Raw genomic sequence first — 13,538 nt, 5'->3', positions numbered from 1 at the left:
CTACGTAATGATAAAATATTTTAAGTGTTGTTTATCTGCATTATTTGTTTTCCAAAAAAGTTCACATTAGAACATATTACAAACATGTAGGCAGATACAGAGATATCAGTGATAGGCCTGATAATTGTGCTTGGTTAAGAGTTAACTTGTTCTCCCTTGCACACCTCCAACCTCTCTTGCCTGATAATTTGTTCTGTCTCTTGTGCCCCTTTGCAGTCCTTCAACAACTCTCACGAACATATGTTCAGCAGTTTTCAGTTGTCTTCTGTCCACTTTGAGGAGGCTAAATAGTCCCACACTTTAGAGTAACCCTGACTGAATCAGTAGCTGACTGTGTAGAATTTCTTTGCACTGATATGAAATCGTTCCGCCAACATCAAGTTTTCTTCTCTCTCTTCTTCTTTCCTTCTCTCTCCTTTGGTTCTCCTCTCCTCTGGGCCTGGCCCTTTGAACCTTTCAGCCTAGTTTGAGGGAACAAAAGCAAACAAATCACATTGTCCTTTGAGGAATTCTGGCTTGTTCGCTGCCTTTCATGACCTCTTTTTTAGGCACCTCTCTGCCTCTCCTCATTCAGGGTCCCCAAGAAAGTCAATGGTTCCTTACATCCCAGTTTGACAAGTCAGGAGGATACATGCTAATCCCTTTAATCTGGCCTTTCTCCCGCGCGCAGCCACAGGGAGAGAGGGACCACAGAGAGTAATCCTGTCGGAGAAACAATAGGATTAAGGGCCCAACCCGTGAGTGACAATCAGGTATCCACTGACTGATCTGCAAAGCAGGAGCCCCGGCCACTCTCCCTTCAATGTGACTTTATTTTTGTTTGGCGGGCCCGAGAGGGATGGGGGTGAGATAGGGCGGGTTGTGACGGGAGGAAGGATATTTCTTTGAGGGGCTGCTGGAGGTCTGACAGGCCTGTGGTCCCCTAAACACCAGGGACCCAGGAATGACTGACAGGTGAGGAGTAAGAGCTGGGAGGGTTTGGCATGGGAGGCTGGGAAATTTGTATCTGAGGGTGTGGGCTGGGGGTCGGCATAGATTAAGTTGATTTCTCCTCATATTTTTTCCAGGGACATATGAAAGAGCGTATTCTTGATTGGACATAAGATTCTGGGACACATGGCCCGGCCTGGCCACTCAGTAGATATATGTTTGTTCATATTCCAATACAGCATTGCTTTCATGGATAAAGATATTTTCCCCACTTACTTTTCTCTGTAAAGGACAGACCGGCATTAATGCATGGGACAGAATTGGATCCTTTTTTACGCAACACATTTAATCTGCTGATAAAATAGCATCTACTGAAATGTGCAGCTTTATAAACACCATAAGAAATGTATCATTTTTTATAAGTAAGGCTCAGTTATTTCCTGAAACAGCTGCAGATTTTAGCAAACTTTTTTTAGGGACTATTTTTACTATTTTTACTTAGCTAACATATTTCCTATATGAACATGTGCTTTCAAAAAGGGACAAAATGTCCTAAAACTGGAGTGAAATGTTCACACGTTTCGGCAGGTATGTGTCTTGGACATGGACATTTCACAAGTTATATATTTTTTCATAAGATGTATGATCATATAAGGAATTTCCATTTAAATTATATTTACTTATGTACTTTCTTTTAGGAGGGTTCAAACAAAAAATAACAAAAAATACTGGAAATGGAGAAAAAACTTTGTATCAAAATGATACAACCCATATGCACATATTAACAACAGTTTCATATCAATGTTGGTGAATGTATTCATGGCTTTCCCTTTCAACTGCTGAAGTTTTATTGCAGTTAGATTTGAACTTCACCTCATGACCACCAGATGGCCCCATTGGTACAAAAATGACATCAGTAAGAGAGCCCTCTGTAGCCAAACTAAGGCTTTGCAGGATAGGGTAAAGACAGTCTGCTCATTGCACCAACACAGTAATCTGTCCAGAAACCACGCAAACCTGAAGCAGTGAGGTTCCTCTGATATCCAATCCTCTGTCTCTGCCTCGACTGCAGCCAGGAGCCGGTGTCAGGCCTCCGAGCTGCAGGAAACAAGCCTCACATCCAGTGAAAGGAGAAGCTGTCCGCTCCATTCAGCTCCAGTGAACTTGGCCAAAGAAAACAGCGGTCGATTCCTCACATCTGCTCATGTTACGGGGATGGTCTGTTAAGTGCTGGGAGTAAATTACAGGTTAGCCATTGTGTGAAAGGGAATGAGTCACAGGATGGTGGATTTCCATATGTGACAGGTGCCTGCAGTGGTTACTCCATGTTTGTTTAGGCTAGCAGGAGCAGCACTCCGAGCTGATACTATGGAAATTCCAACTGAGGGTTCTTCCTTAGTGTTACGGGTTAACCAAGTAGTGACCAAAGTAGGGATGAAACAGCTAGCCTGGCTCATTCATGTTCAAATATACTCCTGCTTACACCTGTAAAGCTCACTGATTTGTAGAAAAACAGATTAGCACCAAAGTCTCGCAGTCAAAGTGAGGTTGCCAGAATTGATGTTTTCCAGCCCTTACAGTAACTAAATAAACTAAGGATCTTTTCTGAAGAGCAAATTTTAATGTCCTGCATTGTGGGGATTTGTGGGCTCTCTGGTATTCTATATAGCTTTTAAATATTTATTGTTTCTTTTTTTTATACCTTAAATCGTTTTTTAAGTTTCATCAAAATATCTGCTCATGTTCAAAACTTTCTTTCTTATTTTAAAACATATCTCACAAGTTTCAGTATGATTTTTGTAATTCTTAACTTTGCAATTGAAGCTGACTGAAACGAAGACAATACACCAATCAGCCATACCATTATGACCTCCTGCCACCCTGACCGGTCTGCAGCTACGCAGCCCCATACGCAACAAACTGTGATGCACTGTGTGTTCTGACACCTTTCTATCTATCAGAACCAGCATTAATCTTTTCAGCAATATGAGCTACAGTAGCTCTTCTGTCGGATCGGACTACGCTGGCCAGCCTTCGCTCCCGATGTGAATCATTGAGCCATGGCCGCCCACAAACCTGTCGCTGGTTCACCAATTTTCCTTCCTTGGACCACTTTTGGTACTGACCACTGCCGACTGGGAACACCTCACAAGAGCTGCAGCTTTGCAGATGCTCTGACCCAGTCGTCTAGCCATCAAAATTGAACCCTTATCAAAGTCGCTCACATCCTTACGCTTGTCCATTTTTCCTTCTCCCAACACATCAACTTGCCTGCCTAACATATCCCACCCACTGACAGGGGCCATTGTAATGAGATAATCAATGTTACTCCCTTCACCTGTCAGTGGTCATAACGTTATGTCTGATCGGTAACTCTATACCTGTTTATATCTCTCTCTTCCTAGCTAATGCTTAATTAGCCTGTCAGCTGCTAGCTTAGCTAGATAGCAAACATAATTATGTGCAGGGACATAACCTTGAGATTGGACAACTTCAGAAGCACAACTATCACAAAAAACATTTCCTTTAGGAGAAAAATGCTGCAGCGTCAGAAACAAAGATCCAAAAGAAAAACATCAGGTCGCGCTGCTAACTGAAAACATTGTGCTGCAAAAAGCTGAAGCGGTTGCTGATATCAGGCGTTAGAGGCTGTGTTCGGTCTCATTTCTGCTACGTTCAAGAGGCTGATTTATCTGTCGGGATGACGCCACTTTGGTAAATGTCTTGAGTAGCCCTTGCCCTAGAAAGCCTAGAAATGATGTTCTCATTGGACATTTTCCCCCTCATGATTTACATTAAGTGTGAATGCAGGGGAAGAAAGCTCTTTTAAGCAAGTGAAAATAACAGGGCTGTGCAGTTGAAGGTCATGGCTGATTCACATCCTATCACATTTTCCTGTTTATCAACTGTATCTGTTAACCTAATTACCTAAATACCTGATGAAGGTCATGTAGACCAAAATGGCATAAATTAATGTCAATATTTTAAAATATGACAGCAGGAGATAGCAGGTACTCAACTAAAATCAACAGTTGGGTGATGTACACAACAATGTTCTTGTAACCATAAAATAATCAACACAAAAATAGAGGAAGAGCATTTGTATCCTTCCTTTAAAATAAAGACTTGTTTGAAGTATCTGGATGAACAGTGGAGCTTTTTTAACAGCAGCTTTGTTCTTCATGATGTAGCACCTCCTGAAATGGATGATGTCACCCAAGACATGAGTATCAGGGATGAGAGGGCAAGGCAGAGGCCTAAGCTCCCAAACCCTGAGTGACACTACAGAGGAGCTGAGACAAGTACAGACAAGAAATACATCGCTCACTACCAGGCCCATTCATCCACTGGCTGATACTGGACCCAAACATTCATCATCAGCCAGTGATCCACTGCGGAGAAGTCTGCAGTGTCCGGAAAACGCTTCTGTTTAAACCAAAACAAGCTGCTTTTTCTACTTCATGTTGGCAGAAACTTTTCAGCGTCCTATGTTAGTGTGGAATATATTATAAAGTAGTACATGTCTCGCCACACGCTTGCTCTGCTGTATGATAACCCATCAGAAACTCACGTCTGTGTGTGAATGCTGGCTTCCCAGGATTTGTTGTTTGGAAAAGATGCAAAAAATGATAGTTATGAATTTTGTTTATTTGGGGACACTTGAATAATTTAATGGTTAAATAATGCTTTATTTCAGTATGTATGTAGTCAATAAGCATGATGATTGATTTTTAAAAGGCCGTAGCTGTCCAACTTGTTACGGTAAATAGGCTATAATGTTGCAGCCTGTTAAGTTAACTTAGACAACTGGCAGAGGAACCACACAGTGTGTAACACTATAAGCAAACTTGATTAAATCTGTCGTTATAATCAGAAGTAACTGTAATGTTTAAAGATATACAATTAAACACGCTGGTCATACCTGCTGTAGAAGTTTCTGCTGTGCTTATTTTATGTACTTTTGCTGTTGTTTATGATAAACCAAATGAGCCCAATGGTGAAATCTCACCAACGGAGATGACTTCATTACCAACATCAGCTATACTAACCCACCGACCAGCTTGAATACTGAAATAACAGTAACCTAGCTAACCCCTGATATCAGCAAAACAATGTTAAATCTAAATCTGGAATAAACCACCAAACATTGTGTTTTAAGGGCCAGTTTTATTAGTGGGTTTAAAGAGGTGATACATATCCAAGGCCAATTTTGTTCAAGGGACATTACATTCACAACATATGGTAGATTTTGCATATTGGCCTAGGCGAACTCACAGCTGTATTTACAACAATTCAAGTACCATTCTGGCCATCACGTTAGTACATCTGTAACTACCGATCCTGTTGCTGCACGCTTCATTAGACAGTGGAAGCCGGGACGGGACATGGTTTATATAAAATTTAACTTTCACAAATTACAAGCCCTGTTTTTAGAACTAACCTCTGATTGTGTTTTAACAAAATATTCCACCCTGAAAATCTGGTGCTGGCTGTGTTGTTGTGGAGACTGCCCCTGTCCTCAGCCTCTATGATTAATTCAACTGTCAGGGGTCCCCGGGGGTCACATCTCCTGCATGGGTGTGCAATGTCTGTACGCACCCTGGCCGCTCCTTCTAAGTGGCCCTGGCATATTAGCTAATGGATGGCTTATGATCTAATATATGCCATTAATGGCCAGCAGGGAGGGTCACTGCTGAGACTCACAGTGGACACATGGGCCATGTGTGGCTGCAAGAGACTGTGGGCACAAACTCACACACAGTCTTCATTTATTGTTGTTTCTTCTGCTTAAGCTATAACTCACACACCTTCAATGTGACTGCAAATAGTATTGTCCTTCAGTTCTTTCAGTTATGGTAATTTTATAAACCACTCCTGAGATGATAGCAACATCACTTCAAAGAAGTCCCAGAGGTAGGATGATCACACAGGTTGGAAACAGACCTACTGTTCATCCAGGTGATCTTAACCACTTTATTGAGAGGTCAGATTTATAACTGTCTTTAAGTGTTCAGATATGTTATGTTGTTCCTGATTGGCCTGGTTCCAGAGCTCTAAAAATCTGCCCACACTTTCGGTTCTTTTAGTTTTTCTGATTAGGTTTGCTGGGGACAGAGCTGACCTGCTGAAGCTCAGTAGTAGGGACTAAAAACGTGGGTACATTAGTAATGTGATGCAATGACACATCCTTAATGTGAAAGACATAGCTCATAGTGATGAACCTCCAGAGATGAATCACCTGAATCTGCAGCTCTCCTCGGCTTCACAGAGCTTCATAGTGAGTCACAGCTCATTGTTTAGCTGTCCGGCCCACAACCTGCTTGTTTTGGTTTACTTTTATCACATAGTTTTTTTGTTTTAGGTGTCTACAAAGAAAAAGCTCTTAAAGCCACTGTTGAAAACTAGCTGATGAACACGGGGGAACATTTAGCAGCCAAATATTTCCTGAGGAGTTGGTAGAGACCAAAGATAGAGCTAGAAGAGAGTGTATATGGACATTGATTTGGTGGACACAGGAAATGAAAAGGATTGGATTTTTTTTTTTTAAACTTAATTTTACTCTAAAGAACTTTGTAACATTTTGTAAAAAGTGCTATATGAATAAAGTTGCTTTTATTTTTAGCAGCAGCTCAGCTCCCCTTACAGCATCCACTCTTGACTGAGACACGAGCTCCAGCTGTTTCCTTCCTGTGTGTTAAACACAAGGTTCACTGTATGTGTGGTTTTAAAATCCACATGTGAGATCATGTAGATTTGATCTCTGTCCATCAAGTGGATCCTTACATTGTACGGAGTGGATTTAGTGGGGGTCACAAACTCCAATCCCCTCCGGTGTGTGATGTCAGGTGCAAGGGTCAAACGCATGTAAACCCAAACAGTGTGTTTCCAAAGGGATGAGAGTGATGAGGTTTGTCAAGAAGCTAATGTTCCTTAATCCCTTCAAAGGCTTCGGCTGGATCCAGGCAGCCACTCCAAAGTGTTGGGAAGAAAAGGCCGATCTGTGTTTTCCTCGCTGGGACTAATTCGCTGGCTCAACAGATAACACTTGCACATGATTTTTATGTGATGAGTATTTGCCTCAAGCTATCGGATTAGCCCTTCAGCGGCAGGCTGCAGCATGCTTCTCATGTCCAACCAATGACTTCTATCGGGCTTGCTTTCAGTGTTTAGGTTTAGGAGTATTACAGTTTCTCTTCCACAGTTATCAAATGTTACTCAAACACACTGATATTTGTCATCAGGCAAACTAAAACTACAGTTTTTCAATGCTAATAAATGATTATTGTTTAGCTGTTTTAAAGGTTCTAATTTAAATACTTATTTATATTGAATATTTTAATTCCGGAAACATTTAACACTAGATCAGTTAGACAAGCATGTTAGCTTAATGTGGTGGTTGGATTTAGCCTCTGTATTCTGGAATAAATGGAAAAACTGACAACAAGCATACAGTCAAAACACAAACTGTACTTCTCTGACTACCACAGCATCACTACTGGAGCACAAACACTTTCTGAACCTGCTTTAGAAGTGTTCATGTTGGCTCACTGTCAAAATCAGGTATGCAGGTAGTCTTGAACATGGCCACATGCTGGTTGCTTTAAATTGCTGAATACCTGCAGTTATCCGATATGTCCTCTTTCTCTAATCTTATTTTGGGAGCATTTGTTAATTATTTTCACCCTTTCCTGCCTTTGCAATTTTGTACGTTGTGTGTTTGGTGTGTGGGAGCAAACTGAATGCGCTACGAGAGGACAGACGGATCAGCACAGCACCAGTGTCTGGATTTGACAGTCAAATGTTCAGCTGTGGAATCAGACCGTTACTGCTAACTTTGTCTTTGCTTCAGTTTCAGGCAGGCTTTATGTGTTATTATTTTAAGTATAAGAATGCAGCAGGTTAAAAATGTCTCTGTTTATCCAGCTGCATTAAGGGAAATATAGAACCAGTGTAGTTGGATCTTAAATCACATTAGGGACGAAGAGTTGGGATATCCCTGCGTCTTTGACCATTCTTTAGTTACTTCGGCGCTCCCCAAACTTTATGCACTACATCACTGAAGTTCCACTGTTAACAAAAAGTTAGACATGTAGAAATACTCAGTTCCATCAAAACCAAAAGCAGTGCACAAAATCAGCCGGTTTAATGCAGGATAAATATGCTGCTGGATCAAATGAAGCATTTCCTTTGAAAATGTGACACAATTTGATGTGAAAATAGACAGCTTTATTGCACAGATATCATTTAACATTTTGTTTGTGTGTATCATCTGATGTAGATGGGGTTCTGTCTGAAGTCCATCGAGTGCAGGGCGTTGGACAGGGCTGCGTACAGGTGAGAGCTGCTGAACCTCAGGCAGTACACAGGGCTGCTCACTGGGTCTGAGCTCAGCTGGAAGAACTGCACATCAAACAAAACAGGAAATCACATAATAATGTTATATATCTGGAAATTAACTCATGTTTTAAGCTATTGTTTAAGCATGTGAGGCTTTATTTCCCCCTGAGGGATCACTGTACACACCTGCAGGCATTCGGTCTGCCGTTTGTCCCAAAATCGTACGACACCGTAGTACGAGGAGCCGCTGGCTATCATGTGGTTTCCGTCTGTCTGGATACAGTAAAGAGCGCTGTCATGAGGCTCCTCCCACTCCATCGCACACTTCCTGTTGGGAACAATGGGAGAGTTTAAACACAACTTAAGGATAGTCTTTTACTTTTTAGCTGTCATGATTCCAACCCATCACAAAGGCAAAGTCAGTCTCAATGTGCTCTGTGATGAAATAGATTAAATACTAAAATTGTCAAACATTTACAAATCAAAAGCTAAAAATAATTTTCAAATAATTGAATTGAAAGTTAAAAGAGGCTGACCTGCAACAATACAGGTGACAATACATCTTTGTGTGTATGTTGTGGAAGTTTGGAGACAACACTGAAATTCCATCTGTTGTTTACAGGAAAACCCAATACTCCAGTTAACAAGAAGGTGAATGTGTGTGTGTGTGTGTGTGTGTGTCTGCGTGTGTGTGACTGTGCAGCAGGAGGCTGCAAGCAGGGTGGTGGTGGCTGTGGTTAAGAGAGGGGAAGTATTTTGGGGATAAGTATTTTCTGCCAATAGACATCGATCCTCCATTAGTGCAGCCTCATCAATAAGTGATGGAGAGACACCAGGGGCAGACAAAGGGGCAGCAGAGATGTCTGGAGGCTCTCGCTCTCTCTCTCTCTTACACACACACACAAAGATAATACATACGGGGGAGGTCATCAGTTCCTGCTACACAGTTCACCAATTTACAAACACTTCCACTGAAGTTTTTAGGGGAAGTGTTTACTGATATATATCATAATATAGAAATTGTATAAAATAAATCACAAACAAAATAATAAAACAACACTTCTGTTTAGTAGTATTATGTAACACTACAATGTAAGTCCAAACTCTGTGTGTGTAAAAGAAAAACTTAATACTGCAGTGTTGGAATCATTTGGATAAAATCCGTCATTTGTTGGAGAAAACATTATCGAATATTAAAGTCACAGCATAATAAAACTGAAAGTAGGTAAATGATAATTACATGATTCACTTTTAATGTTGGAACACACGACTCCATTTCTGGATATAACTGAAGCTCATTTGAGTTAGTGATGTTCCACTTATTAAAAGTAGTGATTTGTAAAATATATACTTTATATAGTGTGGGACAAAATACATAATTAACTGTCACTTATTTGCACATACGTTTTTAACTTTCTGTTGATAGTTTAGTCGCATTAGAGCAATGAGCAATCACTGGGAGGGAGTGTATACATATACATTAGATGTTTCCATTGTGTAACATTCATCTCTGGTCAGTTTGCCTGTAACGGTTTCTGAACTTACTGTTTTAGAAAATGTTCGATGTCATGACAATAAATATATTGATCACTTTATAAAATGATAAATTGTGATTGGAGGTTTTTATGTAAAACTGTTTTTGAATTGTTCCTTTGGAAGACCTGATATTATTAAAGATTCACAACCACAGTGACCATTTCTTCATCTGTTCATCCCCATCAGGACAGACTGAATCTGGATTGGTGCTCGTTTGTGCGACACAGAGAATTTCTGTCTTGGTTCTCTTGGCGAGCCTGACTTCCAGACAACCTGAACCTCCTGGATGACCCTTGGAGCCTTTTGAGGCCAGTAAGGTTTGACCGTATGAATTATTGATATCTAAAGAGGGACCCCCCTCTGCCACCTTTACCCCAACCCAACCCAGTTCGGAGTCCCCAGAGCGATCTGCCAATCAGATCTGATTTGTCTTACTTGACTGATCCCCTGAAACACGGCCTGAAACCCCTTTAACCCCAAAATAAATTCTGCCCTCTCCAACCATGTGAGGGACCCTGTCGGCATACACTGAAGTGAGGGGCTGCTGCATTTAAATGGACACCACGATGGTGCAGGGTGGCTCCATGTGCAGACACCGCATGAAAAAGTAGGCTCATGATGATTTTTACACCAGTGACTGAATGTTATGCTCAAGAGATGATATAAAAGTGGAAGTATGGAGGTTTTTTATGAAAATAGTAAAATATAATATAATATAATGAAGCATTTAAACTATATGTGTGTGGAATAAGGGGTACTAATAGCAAGCTGAAGGGCCAACTCAAAATGTACGTCTCTGACTGACTAGTTCTAAATAATCTGTTGGATGTAAATGAGACCAGAGTAAAACTTTCACTGGGAACTGCGGGTTTGATTAAAGTTAACACTGGGATAAACCAAGTATAGAGTTTGGTAAATGGTACCTTTTTCCCCCTCTCTGGTGGACATAGGGCATTTATATAATTCTTTGACATGCTGTAATCTAATGCTTTTACATGTTTTTGTTAGCATTGCACTTTGTCTCATGCAGCCATGTCTTATTTGTAAATGACAGTTTATCAGATTTCATTGCTTTCTTTTTAATGGCTTGGACAGTGACATGTTGTCGGCTTTTAGCTTGTACTTCTTAACTAGTAGTTCAACATGGTTAACATACAACCTGACAATTTAGCTGCCTGCTGGGGCTTAAATTAGAAACAAATGCTTCCAGAGACAACAAATGATTCCTCAACTTCTTTTAAGTGCTTACATGTCGACTCACACTTCAGTGTTTCACCGTACATTATAAACCAAACACTTGTGCTCCTCAAAAATGCAACCTTTTTTATTTAATGAATCCATATTGTTGGCCTAAAAGAAGTCAAATGAAATATGTTGATAGGAAAAAGCCAAAACAAAACAAGTAAACATAATTTATCCAAGAGTTTGTAACGACGTTGCCGAGACCTCAAATTCCCAGAGAAACACTGAGTGCACTTTCTTCTGTGGTACCTTTGGTCTCAAGAGTTTCTGGTAGAAGTCTCAAGTCATGTACAGTGAAGCACTGTAGGTGTCACTATTTAACAAACACCACATTCAATGACACTCACTGTAGATAAAGTAACCATTGTGTTAAATAGTTGCTCATAGAATGTCATGTGTAGGCTATCATTAGTCTCAAGGTAAAATGCTAAGGAGCGTCAGCAGTGACATTAACTGTTCATCTGAACCCGACAAAAACAGAGATGCAGGCGTACCGTGGGTTGAGTCGGAGGTCCCACAGTCGAATAAAGGTATCATAGCCGCAGGTGAAGAGCTGGAAGGGAGACTCAAACACCATATCCAACACGCCGGCCCCTCGGCGAAACTGTGAGCCCAGACTGCACACACACTCCGACCTGGTGGAGAGGAGAGGGATGGAGGAGGATGCAGAGAGAGGAGACAGGGAACATATGAAATCTGTGTTCTTGCATGTGCATGATTCCAAAAGTGTATGTGGAAGTTTACTTGAAACTAATTTAATTCCATTGAGTAAAATAAAAAGAACATTAATAAATGATAAAACACAGATTTCTAACATCATATCAATTTACTGTTTAATTTTTAATTTTACTGAGAGCCAGACAGTCTTACATGCATAGACATCCATCAAGTGTTACATTTACAAATGTGTTTAAATTTTAACAACTTGAATACACAACATACTTTTTAAATTTAACAAAGGTTTGATCACGGGAATTATCAATCACCATATAATAAGACCTAATATTTTTTTTACAACTTGCAAATATCAATAAAATTCATATATTACAATACATCATATATAAAGTTTATAGAAGTTAAATGATGATTATTACTCCTATTATCATTGCTGACATAATTGCTATTAACTAGTTGGATTAAAGCATTTCAAGTTATATTTTCTATCTGTAACAATGAAGAAGTGGGGCTTGAAAGAAATACTAACAGAGTTTTATCTGTGTGTCACTGAGCCAGGATTAGAGAACACATCTCTGTATGTGGACCTGATGACCCACAGAAGTTGTGTGTACGTACAAGTGATAAATAAAGCGTATGTGTCTGGGTTGATAAAGCGTGACCTGTGTGTGTTTTTGTGTGTGTGGGTGTGTGAGCTCTATGCAGCACCATGCTCTTGTGATCACAGCTCTGTCCCGCTTGCTCCTTGCCTCTTGATTATTGGAGAATAACTTGCACTCAGCGGGGCGGATTATTGCAGAATAACTGTCTCTTTGTTGCCATTTAATACCCTCCATGACCGTGACTGTGTGCGACTTTCGCACGTTTGATACCTGCCCCGTAGCAACCATTTAAAAGAGGCTGCTGGCCTTGGCGACCGAGCAGCCCTGTGCTTCGACTCGTGCCCCCCTCCCTTGCCCTGGAGCTCAGTCCGCAGGCTTGGGCTGGTAATCCCCCAGCCTTACCCCAGGGGGCCTTCTTATTGGACCAGGGCTTTCCCCACAGGGCGCCTTATTGGGTGAGAGCTTTCTCATTGCCAGGGTCTCATGCCTAAGCCCGGGCCAATGGGGAGTCTGTGATGAGGCTGAGTTTGTGTCTGTGTGGGGTAGTGACCCCTCGTTTTCCTCTTACCACTAAAATCAAGGAGCTTAGCACATGCCACACAAAAAGAAACTCATTCAAGCCAAAGGGATACGAGCCTGTTCATTCATAACTAAATAATGATGTCTCCATCACAGCACCGGCGCTCTTACTAAAAGAGATCATCAATTTATAACTCCACCCTCTAAAAACCTTCAAACAAGAAGATTACAATCGAACGCTGCTCAGAAAAGAACGTTGAAAAACTGTTACAAACAGCCAAATGTGAGAGGAAAATTAAAGCTAGGTATCCATAAAATGGACCTGACATCTGTGCACTGATCTTAAAGCCAGTAATAGCACCATGCGATGAGCTAGTGCACAGTGCAAAACAGCAGGGATCTTACAAATTGGTAGGTCACTGGCTTTTATGGGCGGCATGTGATTACAGGATGGAGGCATAAGCATATAATCTGTCAAAATGACTGTATCTGTTAGCGAGCAGCGGCACAATGTTCTAATCTGACCATCCTTTCTTTTGCTTGTCTGGGTCCATAATGTTGAATACCTGAGTCTGGCCTTGAGCATGCCTGAAAAATGTCACATGGTAGGCTCTAAAATATAGCTGACTGGCTGAGTCATAGCCAGCGCACACAGTTCGACCTCAAAGGGTTAGTGAAGTTCTTAAGAGAACACCA

General features: G+C 41.0%; 1 protein-coding gene across 1 annotated transcript in view; it reads right to left on the bottom strand.

The window, feature by feature from the left end:
- Positions 1-8,147: 8,147 nt before the first annotated feature.
- Positions 8,148-13,538, bottom strand: part of fbxw4 (F-box and WD repeat domain containing 4) — a 33,149-nt gene continuing 27,758 nt past the window's right edge. The window contains exons 7-9 of the mRNA XM_069658869.1: positions 11,541-11,681; positions 8,455-8,596; positions 8,148-8,331 (exon numbers count right to left, since the gene is read on the bottom strand). Coding sequence (XP_069514970.1) covers positions 8,197-8,331; positions 8,455-8,596; positions 11,541-11,681 — 418 coding nt within the window. The 3' untranslated portion in view covers positions 8,148-8,196. The remainder of the gene's footprint in view (positions 8,332-8,454; positions 8,597-11,540; positions 11,682-13,538) is intronic.

Source organism: Semicossyphus pulcher, unplaced genomic scaffold (genome assembly GCF_022749685.1).
Source record: "Semicossyphus pulcher isolate SPU_LCO1_2020_fin unplaced genomic scaffold, fSemPul1.0.p SCAF_12, whole genome shotgun sequence".
Lineage (NCBI taxonomy): Eukaryota > Metazoa > Chordata > Actinopteri > Labriformes > Labridae > Semicossyphus > Semicossyphus pulcher.
The sequence above is the reverse complement of the archived record's forward strand: the minus strand, read 5'-3'. Positions and strand labels throughout refer to the sequence as shown.